Below are 23,418 nucleotides of genomic sequence, written 5' to 3' on the forward strand. Positions count from 1 at the left end.
ATTTAATGAACGTGACTGGGGATTTTAATGTTTCTAATACCATTTGTCTACATGACAAGCTGCTGCACACTTGAAACTCAAAATGAAGCTTAAGTAAAAATGGAGGAAGGGTATCTGAACTCTTTGTATGTATCTGAACAATAGCCTGGTGCCTCTTAAATAAGTATAATTCCGTTGCATATATCACATTACTCTGTTATTTAAACCAAAAGAAACAAGACTATTCTATTTAATTTTATCTAGGACTAATTTAGATAATATTTTCTTCTAACTCAGAAATAAACCCTTTTCCCTCCCTCTACGTTTTCATGGGCCCTCTAGATGCCCTTCCAGGATGCTGGAAGTCAGTGCTATGAACGAAAAAAGATAGTTAATGATATTGTACATAAGTAATGTTTTAACTTTAACTAGCAGGGTAGTGGGTGTTTGTGTGCGTGTGCGCGTGTGTGTGTGCCTGTGTTTGTTCTGTGACCACAAAACCAGAGGGGGAAGTGTGGGAGCAAGTGGGCTGGGTAGTGGCAAAATGCCCCATGACACATCTCTCCGCCCCCTGTGTAGGTGGAGAGCATCTGGAGCAGCCTTTAAATTCTGGGAGATCCTGGTTGTCAGCAGCAGGGAGAGCAGGCCAGGAGGGCAGCACTGAGCACTGCATCAGCATCACAGGGGACTGGACTCTTCTCGCCGCCGCAGACCAAGGTAAGCCTGCAGTTTGCTACAGACTCCTGTCCTCTCTGTGCGCTGCCTCATTTCATTGGGAAGGTCAATTTGTAAGGAAAAGAGTATAATGGTAAACACTGTTAATCAGACTTGAGTTGTTCTTGTCTTTTGAATATGCATGCCAGATCCAGGGCTGATGTCCTGCAGGAAAGGTGGCCGGTTATTTTGAAAGACAGTCGAATATAAAACTTGAAAATATTTCCAGGGAGTCCTCAAAAGAATTGAGACTACTTTTTTCAGTCAGAAAATAAAAGAAAAATTCTATGCCCTTTTGGGATGATTGTATATACATCATTTTAAATGAATAGATGACCGTGGGATATTTAAAAGGAAAATGCTTTTTAGTATTCATATAACCTGACGTTAATGCTAATTTTTAGTGATTTGATTTATCCCTTTTTCAAGGAAAAAAAAAAACAACCCTTTCTGAATATTTTCACCTCTGTATTTAGCTATTAAAATTTCACCCAAATATCTATATGATACTGTTTAGACTTACAAATAGAAAAGCTGTTGACTTCAGTGTTTTCTTTTTCATTTCAAACTTTTAGAATACCTTGACTTACTAACCTTAGAGACAGCTACATTACACCTAACTAATACCTTTTAAATAATTTAAAATCACATTTGAAATGCATGTTGGAAAATGGAGACAGCAAGTTTCTCTTTCTTATTTTTATCTTCTCTCTTCATGTTTTTCTTCTCTGAAAAGTAAATATTCTCATTCTTGCTTTATTATTTTAATTCAATTACTGCTGATCTGTTTTTAGGTTTAGATAGCTGGAGATATCAGGTAGTAATGGTGTAATCTCTGAAACTCTAAATGTTAAAGTCGAATAAATATAGATTTGTAAAATTCCTCTCTCCCTTGCCTAATAGTGAGAGATGGAAAATAGAGGTGGCAGTACAAATATTAACTCAAAAGATCATAATATTAAAAAGAAATTAGTGGAGTGTTTCCACACAAAATACATATTTATTTGTGATGATTTTGTAATGTGGTAGCCTAAAAAAAGTATCACTGTTTTGACCTTAGAAAAGATAAAATATTTCTTACAAAATATTTTGCAGGAAAAATCATTACCATGAGAATTGCAGTGATTTGCTTCTGCCTCTTGGGCATTGCCTCCGCCCTTCCAGTGAGTACAACTGAATCTTTTTTTTTTTTTTTAATGTCCTTAAAATAAATGAATTGTGTGTTTCAATGTTGTTAGGAACACATTCACACTGTAATCTTTCTTCACCTTTCTATTTCAAAGGTTAAACCGACCAGTTCTGGCAGCTCTGAGGAAAAGCAGGTAAGCATCTTTTTGGTTTATTATATAGTTATTTATGCAACTTTTGCAAGATGTACTACAAACATATGACAATTTTACTTATTTGCACAAATAAAATAACTGATAAGTATTTATTGCGTGCCTGCTATGCTTCTAGTGCAGTACCAAGCATAGAATTGCTTTTAATTAATACAGTCTCTTAAAACTAAACTAGATTTCTTAATACAATAAAATGATGCTTTAGGTCAATCATTTCTGTAAAATGAGTTCTGTGAAGTTGTGTGACTTTTATTTCCATGAGTCAACTTAGTTCTAGAAGTAAAAAAATCCATCTTTCACTTTACTTAATGGCAAGCTAAGTTTAAAATTCACTTCACGTATTGGAGAGTTGGCATAACCATAATATTCACAGTTATCTCTGAAGATATTTGCTAAGAAACCCATTATCTTTTAAAAAAAAAAAACCAGCATATTTATGCTGTTTGTATCTATTGTGCTTATCAGATGACTTTAGATTTTTCTAACCAAACATAAGACCAAATCAAACTCTTCATAATTATTCCACCCAGCACCATAGATGTACCTGTCCCTCCACAATAGGTGAAACCATGCCAGCCAAACAACAAACGGGTATTGTCCCAAGGAGCTTGAACAAAAAGGCACACAGGGTTCAATTCCAGATAAACAGAATAAAGGCCAATATAGAGCTGTCTGAGGTCACTGCAGTTAGATTGCTCAATGAAGATGTTAGGAGAAGTACTGCTGTGGGTGTTTGGATATGCAAATAGGCATGTGTAAGTGTGTCTGTTTTCCAACTGATCTAAGAACACAAGTATTGAATCACAATAATAAGCCAGAAAATTAACATTTCCAGAGAAAATAGAGGTCACACTCTTTAAGGCAAGAATTAGTGCCTTTTTAATAGAATAAAATATGGCACATGAAGCTATGGCAGTGTAAGTGGTTAAATGTTAATTAAGAGATAAGTGGAGAGCAGAACCTTCTAGAATCCTAGAAATGTAGAGCTAGTAGGAAGTATGGAAAGTCTATAAAGAGACACCCCTGAAGATGAAAACACTGGTTATCTATGAATGATATGATTACTGAGCAATTTTAGTTTGTTTTTCTTATCTGTATGTTCTTCATATTACTTTTTAAAAATTATAAATTTATATTATAAATACAGATAAAGAATGATTACATCTATCAGAAAATATATATATATCAATTATAACATTTCTGTAAATATTATATTATATATATATTTATATAAATATATATTTTAAAGAAAAAAATAGGAACCTTTGAACTCATCTACAGCAATAGTTTTCACATTTTTTAGTTGAAGAAAACCCTTCTTTCAGCAAAAACCTTCATAGAAGTCCAATATGAAACTGCTCTGGTTAGAGCCAGACATGGGAAACCCAACGTGCTACTAACTAGTTTCCTTCCTTTCTTCCCCTCCTTGCCTGTGAAAGAATTCTTGGAACCCCTAGGGTAACTCTTCTCAGTGACAGAGATGTGAAGTGATTGCCTTGGGCCATGCAGCCCACCAGATGACACTTATTCAGAGCAATTTCCACTCGTCTGCACTAGCATCTTATTGCCATTTCCCAGATAAACAATTTGGCTGAGTGAAAGACCATTCCATTCATGTCTTTGGCAGCTTACAACAAGAGAACTTTTATGCAATGGTGTTGATACTATATTTCTGCACTGTCCACAGGTAGCCAGAAACACATGTGACTGTTGGACACTCACAATGTAGCTAGTGCCAGAGAAGATAGTTTTCTTTATTAACTTAAATAGCCATGTGTTTCATGGCTAGAGGATACCATTCACGACAGCACAGCCTGAGAGTTTCTTCTTCCATAGAGGAAGGAAAAAAGGAAGACCAGTGCTAATTAAGGGCACCTCTGCTTTAGTTGTGTTTCATCTGAGGAATTTCAGCTATCAGACATAGAACAGGAAGGCAGTGTATCATCAGTGTGAGGAGCCATTGGATTTAAACCCTGGCTCTGCTACTTACTATCACTTAACTTTATTGTGGGCTTCCCCTCTGGTGGCTCAGATGCTAAAGAATCTGCCTGCAGTGCAGGAGACCCGGGCTTGATCCCTGGATCAGTCAGGAAGATCCCGTGGAGAAAGGAATGGCTATCTACTCCAGTATTCTTACCTGGAGAATTCTGTGGACAGACGCTGAAGGAATAATAATGATGATGATGATACTCATCTCAGGATTAAATGAATTAGTATTTATAAGTCACTTTGAAAGTGTGCCTGACTTACAGTAAGTGCTGTTAAATGAATCTATCAGAAAGAATAAATTATGAAAGGTATCACTAAGGTTCTAATTGACTAAATAATGCATATTATGCTTATTTGTCAAGATTGGGGAAGAACAGTTGTTATTTCAGCTTATCACTTAGAGACCCCTGTTTCTTTAAAAAATAAGAATGACAAATATGCAACTCTCTTTTGTAGCTTAACAACAAATACCCAGATGCTGTAGCCACATGGCTAAAGCCTGACCCATCTCAGAAGCAGACTTTCCTAGCACCACAGGTATTTTTCATTTTAATTAACTCTAAATATTAAAATTCTCACAATTAAAGAACAACCACTCCAAAAAATAGCCACCAAGCAGGCCATTTGGGCTGGTTAAATGGATCTTCCCTGCCTGTTGGGCTTCCCTGGTAGCTCAGTTGGTAAAGCATCTGCCTGCAACTTGGAAGACCCGGGTTCAGTCCCTGGGTCGGGAAGATTCCCTGGAGAAGGAAATGGCAACCCCCTCTAGTACTCTTGCCTGGAAAATTTCCATGGACTGAGGACCCTGGTAGGCTAAGAGTCAGACAGAACTGAGCAACTTCACTTTCCTGCCTGTTTGTAAAAGGGAGCTTAGGACACCAATTGATCTGTCAGGTTGTCTTCCGGCTTAATCCTTCCACAATGAGGCTAGAAAAATAAGACCTGCTTTGGATGGAAACAGCTAACTTTTGAATAAAAAAAGTTACGTTGTATGATGTGCACTGATTTGTGTCTTTTCTTCTTCAGAATTCTGTGTCCTCTGAGGAAACTGATGACAACAAACAAAATGTGAGTCTTTGCTTTGATTCTGATGTCTGTTGTGCCTTAGACTCAGGAAGGCACTCTTTCTCCTAATGACATTGCCCAGGTTCAAATTCCGGCAAAATTCCACTAGCAAACCCTTCAGGAAATACTTTTTATTGGGACTATTAATAGGGATAAGTTAAATTTGCTTTCCTTAAGATTCTATTTGAAGATGCTGAGAATCTATAAGAGAAGTTAGATAAATGACCCAGGATATTTGCAAATCAGAAGTGTAATAGACATTAACTGAGCTATAGTTTCTACACATGGATAAGAGAGTCACCTTTTGATTATCCAGGCTAATAGGGAGGTGATTTTAGTTTTGGGGGTGTGCATTAATACATGGATTCTCTGATCCCCTGAGAATTTTCATTTCAAATAGAAAAGGTAGTCTCACAATTATGTATCTGTATTTATTGGATCATTGAAATTTGGTAAATTAGTGTTTATTATGAACAAGGAAAAACAGTGTCATTGATACAAATATTATAACTCATACGTTTGCCTTGAAAATATCTATGAAAATCGTTTTTATGAGAAACCAAGAAAAATGCCTTAGAATAGGATTCCATTTACCCTTGTGTTAAAGGGGAAATTGGAATAAGCTCATTTTAGCATTTAAAAGCCATTAAGTGCTTTGTTGTGAATACAAAGATTCTAAAACTAAATAAAGATAGTAAAATACTAATGCACTGTAAAGCCTAAGGGACAGTAAAAACCCTGACACCCATTTTTCTGGCCATCTTGATTTCTAGACCCTCCCAAGTAAGTCCAATGAAAGCCCTGAGCAAACAGACGATCTAGATGACGATGATGATAACAGCCAGGACGTCAACTCTAATGACTCCGACGACGCTGAAACCACTGATGACCCTGACCATTCCGACGAGTCTCACCATTCTGATGAATCTGATGAAGTTGATTTTCCCACTGATATTCCAACAATCGCAGTTTTCACTCCATTTATCCCTACGGAAAGCGCAAATGATGGCCGAGGTGATAGTGTGGCTTACGGACTGAAGTCAAGATCTAAGAAGTTCCGCCGATCTAACGTTCAGGTAAATCTTGAATAGACACATCAGATGGTTATGATTAGAGCCCAATTCTAGGAAACTAGAGTCTGCGTGCTCACGTACGTGTTCATTCAGCAACTATTATTACTTTAAGATCACTGAATACAAAACCTTTCCCACTTGGTTTTTGCGCTCAAGTCCATATAATTTCTCCTTAATTTTGTTTCTCAATCACAATGCAATTTTTCCAAATCCTGCTTATAAAGCACTTATTGTATTCACTTTTTTTAATTAAAAAAGACTTTGGAAAAGAGTAATTATTTTCACAATATAGTGGTCATATCTTGAAGTTAAACACATAAGAACTGGAGAGTTGCAAATCACACTGACTTTATAGTCAAAGGATCTGGATATGGCACATAGCCTTGCCATTTACTATTGACTTAACTTTTAACTTTCGATCCATTTTATCTTTATGTAAAACAGATAATGAGACCTACCTCATATATTTCCTCATATACATAATTCATGTACTTATTAAACTAAAGGAGATGACATAATGAAAGAACTTGGTTTTTTAAAAGGTAGCATGCTAGTATTTTCTTTTCTTTTCTATTTTTGCTTCAGCCAAATTTAGACATTTTTATAGAATACTTTGGTGTGGAAGTTAGAAGGCATTAGAGAATTACAGTGCTTCCCTTCCTAGCTGTTCATTGAATTCTTCTCCTGTTTGTGCTGTGATTCAGAGTCCAGATGCCACAGAGGAGGACTTCACATCACACATAGAGAGTGAGGAGATGCATGACGCACCTAAGAAGACGAGTCAGCTGACTGACCACAGCAAGGAAACCAACAGTAGCGAGCTTTCCAAAGAACTCACGCCAAAGGCCAAGGATAAGAACAAGCATTCCAATCTGATTGAGAGTCAGGAAAATTCCAAACTCAGCCAAGAATTCCATAGCCTTGAAGACAAGCTAGACCTAGATCATAAGAGTGAAGAAGACAAACACCTGAAAATTCGTATTTCTCATGAATTAGATAGTGCCTCTTCTGAGGTCAATTGAAAGGAGAAAATACAATTTCTTACTTTGCTTTTAGTAAAAAGAAAAGGATACATTAAAGCAGGGTGGGAGACAATATGAAATGCATATTTCTCAGCTTAGTTGGTGAATGTATATGTGTGTAGATCTGGAAACAGATCATGTTTTTGATCATTAGTTTAATGTGTGGCTTCATGGTAACACCCTTCTAAACTAAAAGCTTCAGAGTTTAGTCTATGTTCTTTCCACATACAAAATGCAAACCATCACAGCATTTTAATGTTTGCTACCCTTTTAGGAATAGAAATTCATGTAGAAGCAAACAAAATACTGTTACACACTTTTAAGAAAGAATATAAAATTTCATGTCACTATGATCTTTTGTTTTTTAAATTAGTATATATTTTGTTGTGATTATTTTTTCTGTTGTGAATAAATCTTTTATCTTGAATGTAATGAGTCCGGTGCTATCAGTTGTGTTTCTTATTTGGTTTCCTACAGTTGCCTAGCAATTATAATCATTTTAATTACATTAATATGCTGGGCATAATAGAGAGCAATCTAAGACCTTCTGGGTCAGTTATACAGACTCTGACTGAGCTAAAGTTCCCGTCGAGGAAAGAAGAGTCAAGCAGGGGTTGATATTCAATCAGGAATGCTCCAACCATGCAGGGCTCCGTGGGTCACTTCCACTCTATGAAAGCAACCTTTTTCTAATTTTCACAACGCTAATAAAAAGTTAATAAGGGCTTCCCTGGTGGCTTAATGGTTAAGAATCCTCCTGCCAATGCAGGGGACATGGGTTCAATTCCTGATCCAGGAAGATCCCACATGCAGCCCGAGCACCACAACTACTGAGCCCGCATGCCTAGAGCCTGTGCTCCACAAGAGAAGCCGCCACAAGAAGCAGCTCCTGCGCTGCAACCAAGAATAGCCCCCACTCCCCACAACTAGAGGTGGCCCGCGTGCAACAACCAAGACCCAGCGGCCAAAAAAAATAAATAAATCTTTTTTAAAAAAAGAAAAGCTAATGAGTGCCTAGATGCAACGACAAATCAATTTCACTGTTTCTTATCATTCTCCATCAATTCTCTCAATATTGGTTTCTTGCCCTTGGATGACAACTTGATAGTTTCCACAGCTATTCTGATCATCTGTAGATATTGAACAAATAGTCCTTTTTTTATTGGAAAAAACCTAATGCAGTTTCAGCTAATACTCAAAATTTTCAACTTCATTCAAAACTAAAAGTTCTGGAAACCTGAAGTGGAGCACGTGCCTTTATTTCATGCTTTGCTCCTCTGCTCTTCCTAAAACTAGAAACCCCATTGGAAAATTTTTAATTCTTTATTAAACAACTCTTGGGATAAAGTGGAAAATTTTAAATTGCAGAATTTCTTTAAAAGTGTTGTAATGAAATGTAAAGTCAATAGAGTACACTTAAACTGGTGATCAAAGAAAATCCATAGCCTTAAATTCTTGCAGCAACAACAAAATAAAAGAATGAAAATAAATATATAAATACATTGAGTTCCCGTCTTAAAAATTAGAAAAAAACAACAAAGGAAAATAAAGCATAAGGAAGGAAATAATAAAGTTAAAAGTAAAAGTAATGAGGTAGAGAACAGAAAAGCAATAGAAACTAATCAATCAAAATGCTGATTCTTTGTTAAAAAAAACAAATCAGCACAACAGATAAACCCCTAGCTGACCCAATAAAGGAAGAAAGGGAGAAAACACAAATAAGAAATAAAAACAAGGAGATAACCAAGGACACGACAAAATTTTAAAAAAATCAAAAGTGACTCACTTTGTACAAGTCAAACAGAAAATCTAGGTGAATTGGATTATTTCCTAGGAAAATACAATTTACCAAAATTGACTTTGCTAATCATAGAAAACACAAATGGAAATTTTCTATAGTGGAAAAAGAAAAAGTTATCAAAGAACTATCTGTAAAAACTAGGCCCAAATGATTTTACAGTGGAATTTTATCACAACTTCAAAAACTAGATAATCTCAATACCATTTAAATTGAGGCAGAAAAGGAAAACTCTCAAATGACCGTTATAAAACAAGTATTACTTTGACACAAACCTGGTAATGATTGCAAACACACACACACACACACACAACTATAAATCAGTCTCACTTGTGACTGGCAATGGGAAAATCCTAAATAAAATGCCAGCAAACAGAATCTGAAATAAGTTTAAAGAATGCATCATAATCAGGGGGATTTATTTCCAGACAATGATGCTTCAGTATTAGTAAATTCATTCCTATAATGGACCATATCATTAAATCTAGACAGAAAGCTGTCATATGATTAGATCTCCATCCGAATACTAGCATCATTATTAATGGAGAAGCATTACAGGTATTTCCATTGAGAACAAGGACCAAGTAAGCTTCTCCTTTCTCTCTGCTATTATATAACATAGCTTTGGAGATAAAGCTAGCAATTATAAGCATTTAGAGGCATAAGAAGTGAGAAGTAATTTATGTTTTTATGTAAACTAATACTACACTTAGAAAACAGGGAATAAGTACTAAAAATAACAACTAACAAGTTCTGTAAGGAAGCATGATATAAAATTTAGCTGAAAGCATATTTACTAAAACACTAAGTGATCATTTAAAATATATAATGTTATTAATATAGAAACAAATAAAGATAAAACACTTAACAGAAAATGTGCTAGAACTATTTTGGAAAACTGTGAAACACTCCTGTAAACCAAAAAAAAAAAAAAAAAAAGAGGCCTGAAACAAATGGAAAGGCTCTGTTTATTCTTACACAGGAAAATCCATCATTAACATATCAATACTCCCTTCATAATATATAAATGCAATGTGATTCTAAATAAAATAAAAGTCATTTTTCCCTGAAGCTATGCAAGCTAATTCTAAAATCCATATGGAAAAGTAAACATACAACAATATGAAGGAAAATCCTGAAAAATAAAAGCAATAAGAGAGAACTAGCCCCATAAAGCCTCCCTAATAAATACACTGTGGTATCAGCAAATAAATACATGTGTTGTTGTTCAGTTGCTCAGTTGTGTCCAACTCTTTCTCACCCCATGGACTGCAGCATGCCAGGCTTCCCTGTCCATCACCATCTCCTGGAGCTTGCTCAAACTCATGTCCATTGAGTCAGTGATGCCATCCAACCATCTCATCCTCTGTCACCCCCTTCTCCTCCTATCTTCAATCTTTCCCAGGATCAGGGTCTTTTCTAGTGAGTCAGCTCTTTGTCTCAGGTGGCCAAAGTATTGGAGCTTCAGCTCCTTCCAGTGAATATTCAGGATTGATTTCCTTCAGGATTAACTGGTCTGATATCCTTGCCATCCAAGGGACTCTTAAGAGTCTTCTCCAACACCACAATTCAAAAGCATCAATTCTTCGGCACTCAGCCTTCTTAATGGTCCAACTCTTACATCCATACATGACTACTAGGAAAACCACAGCTTTGACTAGATGGACCTTTGTTGGCAAAGTAATGTCTCTGCTTTTTAACATGCTGTCTAGGTTAGTCATAGCTTTTCTTCCAAGGAGCAGCATCTTTTAATTTCATGGCTGTCGTCACCATCTGCAGTTATGTTGGAGCATAAGAAGATAAAGTCTGTCACTGTTTCCATTGTTACCCCATCTATTTGCCATGAAGTGATGGGACCGGATGCGATGATCTTCATTTTTTGAATGTTGAGTTTTTAGCCAGTTTTTTTCATTCTGCTTTTTCACCTTCATCGAGAGCCTCTTTAGTTCCTCTTTGCTTTCTGCCATAAGGGTGGTGTCATATGCATATCTGAGGTTATTTATATTTCTCCTGGCAATCTTGATTCCATCTTGTGCTTCACATAACGTATTCTGCATAGAAGTTAAATAAGCAGCGTGACAATACACAGCCTTGACATACTCTTCTCCCAATTTGGAACCATTCTGTTGTTCCATGTCTGATTCTAACTGTTGCTTCTTGACTGAAATAAATAGGTAGAAGGAACCAAAAAGCAAGCTACACCATATCTACTGATGCTTTGATCCTGCACTTTCCAGCCTCCATAACTGTTAGTATTTGTAAGGCACCAGTCCATAGTAGCCCAAACAGACCAAGACACCACCATCCTTGTTGTCATCATTAGTCAAGTATATTGGACTCCCAATATACTTGCTTTAATATTCAGTTCATCACAATAAACTGTAGGTAATATCTTTATTAATTGTTATGGTGTACCAAAGAAGACAAGAACCCATTTCCCATTGGTAAGTGGTTTAGCACTATACTCAAATCCAAGGGCATGACCAAGTTAATCCTGAAACTGCAGTTTTGAATGGTGGTACCATTAAAGACCATCCTCTGCATTGTATCGGTTAAGATTCAGCGAGAAGACAAGGAACACATCGGTTATTTAAAAAGGGAAAATTTAATATAAAGACTTATTAACAAGAAGCTGAGGAAGAACCAGAGGACATTAAAAAAAAAAAAATCACCTTAACAATACCATAGGATTACCTGCTTGCTCAGTCATATCTGACTCTTTGCAACTCCATAGACTGTAGCCTGGTAGGCTCCTTAGTAGATGGAATTTTCCAGGAAGAATATACTGGTGCTATAAAAAGGAACACATTTGAGTCAGTTCTAGTGAAGTGTATGAACTGTTATATTATACAGAGTGAAGTAAGTCAGAAAGAGAAAGACAAATATCATATATTAATGCATATATATGGAATCTAGAAAGATAGTACTGACAATCCTACTTGCAGGGCAGCAAAGGAGACACAGACATTTGGGGCACCGTAGGGGAAGGAGAAGGTGGCATGATTTGGGAAAATAGCACTGAAACATATACATTATCGTATACAAAATAAACAGCCAGTGGAACAATGTATGATGCAGTGAACAAAAAGCCAGTGCTCTGTGACAACATAGAGAGGTAGGATGGGGAGGGAGGTGGAAGGGGAGTTCAAGAAGGAGGGTATATATGTATACCTAATGTTGATTCATGTTTATGTATGGCAAAAAAATATTACAATATTGTAAAGTAATTACCTTCTAATTAAAAAATTTTTTAATTAAAATTAAAAAAAAAAGAATACTGGAGTGGGTTGCCATTTCCTCCTTCAGGGGATCTTCCCGACCCAGGGATTGAACTCATGTCTCCTGTGTCTCCTGCATTGGCAAGCAGACTTGTTTACCACTGCACCACCTGGGAAGTCCACCCTAGGACTGAGAGTATTCAGGAACAATTTGGAAAGAGGGGCCCTCTCCCCAAGGCTGAGATTCAGACTTCATTAAAGAGAGTGTAGCTGTAGCCCAGGGGATGACGGAGCAGTTTGTGGTGTTACCCTGGGCCAGACCTGGTCCATAGCTGCTGGGCTGAAGTTGTCAAACAGGGCACTTCCCACTGGACTGCCTAGGTCTGCTCAGGAAACTATGGGCCATGACTGAGCAGGAGACTGAGTAAGAACTGCCTGCCAGCATGACAGGAAAACCAGCTGGAGAGTGAGCTGCACTGAATGCTCTGCAAGCACATTACGGCAACCGTTCTTTAGAAGCAAAAAGAGAGGACCTACACAAGCGCGAGCAGCCCGTTCCTGCGGTGTCCTTCCAGTGCCCTCTGCTGACGAAGCCTGCCATCGTGCCAGCTGGCAAAGGAAACGTGCTCACAAGGTCCAACTCCATTATTACAAAGCACAGCAGAGGCAATGGCCTCTGAGAAGGACAGCAGTCAACTGAGTGCTGTCACAGGCCTTGGGAGGAGGAAAGGTTTATTCCCGTTCTTAAGCAAAATGAGTTAAAAAATAGGCCTGGAAAATCGCTTTGATGATAAAAGCAAGGAATCATTCAAAGACAAAATGAAATCATACACAAGGGAGAAAAAAGCAGACTTCAAGGAGACTTCTATTGGCCAAAACTGGAGTAATTTGAGAATAAAAAGAATAATGGAAGTAATAGATTATAACAAATTGAGTTTCTTAATTCCATCAGTATACAGTGAGACTGTAAGGGAGCATAAAAGAAAGGTCTTCTTTGGAGATGAATGCCAGTTAATAAGAATAAATGTAGAGGAAAGAGAAAATTACAAACTCATTTTGCAACCCACAGTGTAATACTGATTCAGGAAATGATCACTAATGAATGTTAAAAATCATTGCAGAGAAGGTTATTGGGAACAGGAAATTCGACTGGTCTCAGAACATTACTCCACTAATTACTAATTCCAAAGGAAGAAGATGCATTTAACTAGAAAGATTTACTACTCACTCTCTTCATCCAGTAATCAGACAGCTTCACTAATGGAACTGCTAAATATGTGCCTTCTGCTGCTGCTGCTAAGTCACTTCAGTCGTGTCCGACTCTGTGCAACCCCATAGACGGCAGCCCACCAGGCTCCCCCGTTCCCAGGGGAGTGGGTTGCCATTTCCTTCTCCAAGGTGTGAAAATGAAAAGTGAAAGTGAAGTCGCTCAGTCATGTCCGACTCTTAGCGACCCCATGGACTGCAGCCCACCAGGCCTTCTAATGTGATCCAATAAGAAAATATACCATCACCTATGAAAAAAAATTTTCAAAAACTGTTTAACTGATTCAAATCAGAAGAAAACAGAACAAATCTAGAAACGGAACTGCTCAGTTATACAACAGGCCTCAACTTTCCAAAAAGTAGAGTTGCCAGATAAAATACAGGACACTCACTTATATTTGAATTTCAGACAAACAACAAATCATGTTTTCGTATAAGCATAGGGCATATGATAATAAAAGATGATTCATTGCTTTTCTGACTTTCAAATTAACTGAGCATCCTGAGCATATTTTTATTTTCTAAAATTGTTCAATCCTACCCCACCCCCAAAAAAAGTCAATGTGTGAGAGAAAAAGGAGGGAGAAGATGAGAGAGGATGCTAGATTAAAAGTTCAAACAGGCATAGCCAAGGGCAAAACAGGAATTTTGATTGACTCTTGGATTAAAAAAGAAATAAAGCTACAAAGCACATTTGAGGAACAATTATGGCAATTTGAATATACATAGTATGTTAGGTGATTTGTGGAATTATTAATAATTTTCTTAGGTGTGATCATTGCATTACGTTTTTGAAAGTGGTTCAGGCTTTATTCTTTAATCAAATATTTAGGGGTAGATTTAGGAAAACCTCTAAAGCAATCTTGAGAAAGAAAAGCAAAGCTGAAGGCATCATTTCCTGATTTCAAACTATTTTATGGTACTGGCATAAAAAGACACACAGACCAATGGAATAGAATTAGGAGCTGAGAAATAAATATATGGTCAACTAATCTTTGACAAGGGCACCAAGAATACTCAATAGGAAAAGGATAATCTCTTCAGAAAACGATGCTAAGAAAGCTGGATGTCCACATGCAAAAGAATGAAATCAGATCCTTATACCAAACACAAAAATTAACTCAAAATACCTCAAACAGTGTATTATAGTGCTAGTGGAAATGTAAACTGGCACAGACCTTAAGAAAAAAAAAAAACGGAGGTTCCTAAAAAGTTCAAAATAGAATGAACTAACAATAAGCTGTATGAACTAACAATCCCACTTCTGGATACATATCGAAAGGAAATTGGATCAGGATCTCGAAGAGATACCTGCATTTCCATGTTCACAACAGAACTATTCACAATTGCCAAGGTATGGAAACAACATGTCTATTGACAGATGAATGGATAAAGAAAAAAGGGTATGTACATATACAGTGGAATATTATTCAGTCATTAAAAAAAAAAAAAAAAAACAAGGCAATCCTGCTGTTTGCAACAACATAGATGAACCTAGCTGGAGGAGGGCATGGCAACCCACTCCAGTATTCTTGCCTGGAGAATCCCATGGACAGCGAGCCTGGCAGGCTATAGTCCATATGGTTGCAAAGAGTCAGACATGACTGAAGCGACTTAACACACATGCATGCATGCAGATGAACCTAGAAGATATCATGCTAAGTGAAATAAGACAAGACACAGAAAGACACATACTATATTATCTCACCTATACACGGAATCTAAAAAATCCAGACTCAGAACCAGCCATTGCCAGGGCTGGGGTCTGACAGAAATGAGGAGATGGTCAGTGGTACAAACTTTCAGTCACAGGGTGAATAAGTTCTGGAAATTTGATGCACAGCAAGGTGGTTATAATTAATAATACTGTATTTAGTTGAAATTTGCTAAGAGAATAGATCTTTAGTATTTTCACCATGACACACACATCCACCCACAAAGTAACTATGTGAGCTAATGGGTTTGCTAATTAACTTGATTATAATAATAATTTCACAATAAATAGGTATATTAAATCACCATATTGTACAACTTTAAAAAATCACATCATACAACCTAATTATATACAACTTTTAATTAAATCAAATCACAATAATGCTGAAAAAAAAGTTAATAGATGAAGCCCCTATGTTCAAAGACAGATCAATATAAGGAGAAAAAAGTAATAATCATAAAAAATGCTACATCATTCTCTTTGTTTTATGTGTTTTCCTTATAAACAGATTCATTTTTTAAAATTGATTGCAATATTACTGTCAAATGAGTAGAATTAAAAAGCAAATAGCATGCAATGCAGCTCTAAGTTTATTCTGTATTATTAAAGGTCCAATAAAAATAAAACTATTATGACCCATTACACACCAAATAACAGAAAGACAAAATGTTACATAATAAAAACTATTACAATCACAGTAAATAATTGATGAAAACATAATAATAGGAAAACCTAGATGACCTTGTGGATGATTATGACTTTTTATATAAGATACCAAAGGTGTGATCCATGAAAGAAAGGATTTCTAAGTCGGACTTTATTAAAACTTAGAAGTTCTGCTCTGCAAATGATAAAGTTAAAAGAATAAGAAGACAAGCTACAGACCAGGAGAAAATACTTTTAAAAGACACATTTGACAGAAGACTGTTATCCAAAATATAAAAAGAACTCTTGAAACTCAACAATAAGAAAACAAACAACACGATTAAAATATGGTCCAAAGACCCTAACAGATATCTTACCAAATAAGCATATAAAAAACCTCCATATCATATGTCATGAATTCAGTTCAGTTACTCAGTCATGTCCGACTTTTTGTGACCCCATGGACTACAGCATGCCAGGCTTCCCTGCCCATCACCAACTCCTGGAGCTTGCTCAAACTCATGTCCATTGAGTTGGTGATTTTATCCATTACCTCATCCTCTGTCTTTCCCTTCTCCTCCTGCCTTCAATCTTTCCCAGAATCAGGGTCTTTCCCAAGGAGTCAATTCTTCGCATCAGGGGGCCAAAGTGCTGGAGTTTCAGCTTCAGCATCAGTCCTTCCAATGAATATTCAGGACTGCTTTCCTTTAGGATTGACTGGTTTGATCTCCTTACTATCCAAGAGACTCTCAAGAGTCTTCTCCAACACCATCAGGGAAATGCAAGTTAAAACAATGAGATACCACCACACACCTATTAGAATGGCCAAAATCCAGAACACAGATGACATCAAATGCTGGCAAGGATCACTGTTGATAGGAATGCAAAAAGGTACATCTACCTTGGAAGACAGTTTGGTACTCTCTTACAAAACTAAACATACTCTTACCACCTGTGTTTGTGCTCAGTCATGTCCAACTCTTTGCCACCTCATGGACTGCAGCCCACCAGGATCCTCTGTCCATTGGGATTTTTCAGGGAAGAATATTGGAATGGGTTGCCATTTCATACTTCCGGGTATCTTCCCAACCCAGGGATCAAATCCACATCTCCTGCATCTCCTGCATTGGCAGACGGATTCTTTTACCACTGCGCCACCTGGGAAGCCCCAGTACTTACCCCAGGATACAGCAATAGCACTCTTCGGTATTTACCCAAATGAATTGAAAACATAACCACAAAAACCTGCACATGGATGTTTATAGCAAATTTATTCATAATTGCCAAAACTTGGAAACAACCAAAATATCATTCAGTGTGAATGGCTAAATAAACTGTACTTTTTCAGCACTGAAAAGGAATAAGCTATTAAAGCCATTAAAAGACACAGAGAAAAATTTAATGCATAGTAGTACTAAGTGGGGAGAAGGCAACGGCACCCCACTCCAGTATTCTTGCCTGGAAAATCCCATTGATGGAGGAGCCTGGTGGGCTGCAGTCCATGGGGTCGCTAAGAGTCAGACACGACTGAGTGACTTCACTTTCACTTTTCACTTTCATGCATTGGAAAAGGAAATGGCAACCCACTGTAGTGTTCTTGCCTGGAGAATCCCAGGGATGGGGGAGCCTGGTGGGCTGCCGTCTATGGGGTAGCACAGAGTCGGACACGACTGAAGCAACTTAGCAGCAGCAGCAGCAGCAGCAGTACTAAGTGGAAGAAGCCAATCTGAAAAGTGTATGACTCTTAACTAGATGACATTCTGAAAAAGACCAAACTATGGACACAGTAAAAAGATCATCCCTCATGGAGGGATGAACAGGCACCACTCCAAAGATTTTTACAGCGGAGAAACTATTCCATATATGCTAAAATAAGGGATATAATACATGTCATTATGTGTTGTGCTATGTTGTGCTTAGTCACTAAATCATGTCTGACTCTTTGCAACCCCATGGACTGTAGCCCACCAGGCTCCTCTGTCCATGGGGATTCTCCAGGCAAGAACACTGGAGTGGGTTGCCATGCCCTCTCCAGGGGATCTTCCCAACCCAGGAATTGAACCCAGGTCTTCTTTATTGCAGGCGGATTCTTTACTGTCTGAGCCACCAGGAAGCCCAAGAATACTGGAGTGGGTAGCCTATCCCTTCTCCAGGGGATCTTCCTGACCCAGGAATTGAACCAGGGTCTCCTGAATTGCAGGTGGATTCTTTACCAGCTGAGCTACCAGGGAAGTCCATATGTCATTATACACTTGCCCAAAACCATATAATGTACAATACCAAAAGTGAACCCTAATATAAACTCTAGATTTTGAGTGATAATATTGTGCCAATATAGGTTCATTAATTGAAATTCATGCATCATTCTGATCAGTATGTTTATAATTGGGAAAGCTAGGCAAATGTGAAGGCAAGGGTTAGATGGGAACTCTGTATTTTCTTCTCAACTTTGTGTGAAACTACACTGACTTAAAAAATACAAAGTTGTTCAATACAGGGAAAGAACAAAACAGTAGTAAAAAAAATTTTAATGTATCACAGATTCACTTAGAAAACATGACATACTCAACAGACTATTTTGACTAGATGTTCTAGGCTAATGAGTTTGTAGGTTAATGAGTTTGGGCAGGTTCTGGGAGATGGTAAAAGACAGGAAAGACTGGCATGCTGCAGTCCATGGGGCTGCAAAGAGTCGGACAGGACTGAGCGACTGAACGACGATGAGCCCTGCCCCATTACTGAGGCATGACCCTTCTGAGGTTTCTACTCAATACCCATGTATTACAAAGTTTCTCTACTCTGGACGTTTGAAGAATTTAAAAAATTCCCCATTCCATGAAAGCACTGAGAATTTTTCTACCTGCTGGTAGTTTAGTCGCTAAGTCACGTCCAACTCTTGCGACCCTATGGATAGAGGAGCCTGGCAGGCTACACTCCATGGGATTCTCCAGGCAAGAATATTGGAGCGGGTTGCCATGTCCTTTTCCAGGGGATCTTCCCAACCCAGGAATTGAACCCAGTTTCCTGCATCATAGGCAGATTCTCTACCAACTGAGCTACAAGGGAAGCCCCAAATGTTTATTCATTTTTTAATTTATGTTTTTGGCCACGTGGCATGTGGGATGTTAGTTCCCTGACCAGGGATCAAACCTGCATCCCCTGCATTGAAAGCATGGAGTCTTGACCACTGGACCACCAGGGAAGTCCTGGTAATTCTTCCTTTGCCTAGGCAGATTTTTCAAATGCTTTGAAGACTTCAAAGGAAACACCTTGGACATCTCTGGAGCTCTTTGTGCAGCTCTCTCCTCTCTGGTACGCTGTGACTTCCATAAACCTTGGCTTCCCCAAATTCTCAACTTACTCTGCCTTTTCAACAAAGAAAGACTGTACTGTAGCCTGGAATCAGGCTTAGAGAATTACTGGGGAAACCGTAGGAAATCATGTTGTTTGGTTTTCTTCTTTCAAGGATTACTATTCATCACCATCTATTGTCCAGTGTTTGAAACCATTTTTCATAAGTTTTAATTGGTTATTTATTTATTTAAGGGAAGTGGGTAAATATGCTTCTGTTGCTCCAGAAGGTCCAGGAACATAAATCCTTTAAAAATAATATTAACTTAAAAAATAAAAAAGGAATGAAAAAGATCAAATAAAATATATGGCCAGGCAGAAATGAAAAGTGAGTTGGCATAATTCATGAAGAGACTTAAAGATTTAAAATGAATAGCTAAGTAACATTTAAAACTACAAAAATATGAAAGGTGGAGTAAAATGAGGGACAGGATATGTAAAAATCCTATTGAAAACAAAACCAGAAAATGACAAAAGGAGAAACCATTGGAAAGAGGATAATACGTAAATTAAATAATAGCTTCAACATATGCATAATTGGTATTCCTGGATTAATGGAACAAAACAAATGAAACAGAATATTTCAAAAGTATAAAAGTAGAAGGCCTTTCTAAAATACATGAAAATCTTGATTTACTGATTAAATTGTACAGTATTTTCCAGAAAAACAATTATGCAGAATGATCAACCCATATATATATTCTTGGAGCAGAATTATTTTAAAAACTCACTAAGCAGGTAACTTCTGGACAGAAAAATCAACTCATATGAAAGTTGAGTTGAGAGAAAAATGTGGGTTTAATCGGACCTCCTACTTCTCCATAGCAACATTTAATGACAGAGGAAGGTGGAAGAATGTTTCCAGAATCCTGAAAACAAGAGAAAAAAAAAAAAAGATTGAGCCAAAAATACTGTGCCCAGCCCATTTGTTTTATGTTTATGGCAACAGAAAAGCAGTCTCAATTTTGTACAGATTCTGGGAACAAAGAAGCATTAATGAGCCCTTCTTTTAAAAACAAAAAGAAAGAAAGAAAAGAAACTACTTAATAAAAAAATCTATCCCTAAAGGACTAAATCAAGAGAAGTAACCCAAAAGGGGGCAACTCATATTTTTAAAGTACTGGCAATGAGTACTGAGCATATCTAAATATAAAAAATAGATATTATATTTATTATTTAAGGAAAAAGTGAAAGTATATAGACTGGCTACATAAAAGTTACTATCCATTTTAAAAAGTGTTTGTGAGAGTATACATTTGTTAATATACTTATCTTTCAGAAAAAGAGTCAAAGATTACTGAAAGATTGATGAATTAAAAAATAGTTGCTTGCTTCATTAAAAAAAAAGGTGATTGACATTAAGAGTTTGTAAATAATTTCAAAATATCATTTAGACAGAAACCCAACATGGATCACTAATGCTCTGAGATAAACTGATGAGCAGCAGCCCTTTATGGATTAGACCAACGTAGGGCCTGAGAGTGTCATTCAGTAAAATTAAAATATTAAAATTTACAACTTCAAAAGATCTTATATAGCCAGTGAAGGAGAATGTGAGGGTAGCTATCATAACCAAACCAGGAGGGAATTAGTAAAGGTTAAACACCTGAGTCAAAGGAACAGGACAGATCACCTAGAAATAAACTCATGCATATGTAGCCCATTTTCAGTAATGGTGCAAAGGTGATTTAATAGAGAAAGGATAGTCTTTTTGCTAACAGTGCTGGAACAATTGCATATCCATATGCAAAAAACAGAAACAAACCCACCCTCCATACCTCACATCATATACAAAAATTATCTCAAAATGGATCATATGCCAAAATGTAAACCGTGAAATTATAAAACTTCTAGAAGAAATATAGGAGAAAATGTTCATGGCCTTAAGTGAAGCAAAGATTTTTAAAATATAATATCAAAGTTTCACAATCCACAGAAAAAAGTTATAAATTGGACTCTAACAAAATTATGAAGTGATGCTACTAAAAATACTATAAGAATTAAAGATATTTTTAAAAGGCCCTTTGGAAATTACAGCAAAGATTTCAAAGATATTAAAAAAGAAAAGTAGGGTTCAGCATCCTTTCAAATCTCTAACCTCTTAACCCTTGCAGAGTGGCCTAGCCTACTAGCCATCCTGTATGCCCTACTTACCGATTTAGCTCAGACTATCAATTGTTCATATAGCATCTTACCCATATCATTACCACAACCCTTACCAGTCTGTATGATCTACTTCTATTCAAATCTATTAACTAGAACCATTTCAAGTGCAAGGGACAGAAACTCTAACCAAAAAATAATCAAAAAAGAAAGTACTGGTTATTAAAGCCCAGGAATAGATCTAATTTCAGTGAGGCTTTCACGGGCTCAAAAGATGTCATGAGAACCTGGTAATTCTCCACCTCCTAGGACCCACCCAACACACAATCAATCAGAATCCCTAGGAGCTAGACTCCAGACCCTTAAATAGCAACCAGAATAAAAACATCAACAACAACAGCAAAAGCCTTTTACATAGCACTCATTGAATAATTGCTTTACCTGTGTATAGCTTGTCCTTGCAAGCTAATTACAAGTGTTGTAGGCAAGGACAATTTCTTTTGCACTCTAATGACATATAAAATTATACTAGATGGATATAAAGCATATATTCTGGCAAGTCTGATAAATCTGGGAAAGCTGTAAACATCATCCGTGTTGGCATCGAAAGGCTCTGGAAAAAAATCTGACATCCTTTTGGAAACCGAACTAGTGAAAACAGAGCTATATTCAAAATTTTTGAACAACTACACCCAAATTGTAATAGTGAAGAAGTTTAAAATGGTAAAGAGAAAAGCTTCACATGATATTCCAAAGAGCTCTATTATTGATCCTATATTATTGAAAATTCTTTTGACTGTGGATAAAGACATATATATATATATATATATGCATCTGACAAAACTGAAATATAGTAAATTATAAAAATGTATTTTACAAAGTTCTTGAATAGCATGGCCACCCAAACATTATCACCAGTTCAATTTTGGTAATCTTCCAGTCTTTACATTATATATTTTTATGTATATATATTGTTGGCTTCTGTTTTTCCCCTGGCATAAACATTTTGGCTGCCAACTTGTCTAGACTTACATCCTTACAACTCCAAATCTAGTGGGAAGAAAAGCTTTTCTTTTCCAAGAGCTCGAAAAAAAATTATGATGTCCTGATTTCCATTGGACAGAACCATCTCCCATGCCTGTTCTTAAATATCATTCACAGGTGTCAAGCGGACGATATACTCTGGTTGGCCAAGCCTGAGACCCACATCCACCACTTAGGAGCTTAGTGATGGTGTCAGCCACATCTGAGGAGCTCATGGACTCAGAATGGGAGAGAGGGTGCCTCCCCAGGAAAATCTGATTACTGCTATAATAAGAAAGGGAACTGGCTGCTAGGCTGCTAAACTACAAATGAGCCAGGGTCTCTGCTCCCCAGGGATTACATTCCTAATTGGAAAAACTACTGTGTTAACAGATAGTTTGAATATAAGGTGGTAAATGTTGTAATAAAGGTTTGCAAGATAGAGACACAAGTAAATTCAAACAGCAAGGCCAAGATTGTGGCTAAAGAAGTTTCCAAAAGGAGATGATGCCTGACTAGATTCTTAAGTCTTTACCAGGTTAGAAGAGGGCTTGGGAGTGATGTAAAGATGTTTGTTTTTAGGGGGAGGGAGGTGGGAGGGAGGTTCAAGAGGGAGGGGACTTATGTATGCCTATGGCTGATTCATGATGATGTATGGCAGAAACCATTACAATTTTGTAATTATCCTCCAATTAAAAATAAAATAAAAAAATTTTAAATGTTTGTTTTGTCTTTTTATTGAGGTATTATTGGTTTACAATATTATATTATTGTCAGGTATAAGTGGCATCCTTGACTGAGAAGACTTGATCCCCTTGAAGGCAGGAATCATACCTTATCTTTGCCTCCCCAGAATTCCACATGGAGCCTGATGACTAATCTGTGTTTGATGCATTTATTAACATTCCCTCATTACGTCTTCAACAAAAACTCTGCAGTAATCTGTAAGGTTGATATTTAATCTCATTATTCAAAGTCAGAAACAGGGAGAGATTAGATCATCAAAATCACAGTGCCAACCAACAGTGGTGCCATGGTAACCCCCCCCAGAGGCAGGGACACATCCAAACCAAACTACAGACATGAAGAAGAGTACCACAAATCCAAGCCTTGCGTTA

At 37.1% G+C, this 23,418-nt stretch overlaps 1 protein-coding gene and 1 long non-coding RNA gene across 2 annotated transcripts; one reads left to right on the plus strand and one right to left on the minus strand.

Moving 5' to 3' along the window:
- The first annotated feature begins 610 nt into the window (after nucleotides 1-610).
- Nucleotides 611-7,614, plus strand: SPP1 (secreted phosphoprotein 1). The gene is made up of 7 exons (XM_086406401.1): nucleotides 611-696; nucleotides 1,789-1,856; nucleotides 1,977-2,015; nucleotides 4,479-4,559; nucleotides 5,049-5,090; nucleotides 5,861-6,163; nucleotides 6,865-7,614. Exons 2-7 carry the CDS (start codon nucleotides 1,803-1,805, stop codon nucleotides 7,180-7,182), a joined length of 837 nt encoding a protein of 278 aa, XP_086262527.1. The 5' UTR covers nucleotides 611-696; nucleotides 1,789-1,802; the 3' UTR covers nucleotides 7,183-7,614.
- Nucleotides 7,615-9,929: 2,315 nt separating this feature from the next.
- LOC147370937 (uncharacterized) lies at nucleotides 9,930-16,946 on the minus strand. Its single transcript, XR_015165639.1, has 4 exons — nucleotides 16,773-16,946; nucleotides 15,173-15,288; nucleotides 11,675-11,771; nucleotides 9,930-11,031 (listed from the first exon to the last, which is right to left on the minus strand). It is a non-coding gene; the product is annotated as an uncharacterized LOC147370937 (long non-coding RNA).
- Between the last annotated feature and the right edge of the window lie 6,472 nt (nucleotides 16,947-23,418).

The sequence above is a fragment of the Bos grunniens genome, chromosome 6, assembly GCF_055505025.1.
Source record: "Bos grunniens cultivar Pamir isolate PY7600 chromosome 6, Bosgru_T2T1.0, whole genome shotgun sequence".
Classification (NCBI taxonomy): Eukaryota; Metazoa; Chordata; class Mammalia; order Artiodactyla; family Bovidae; genus Bos; species Bos grunniens.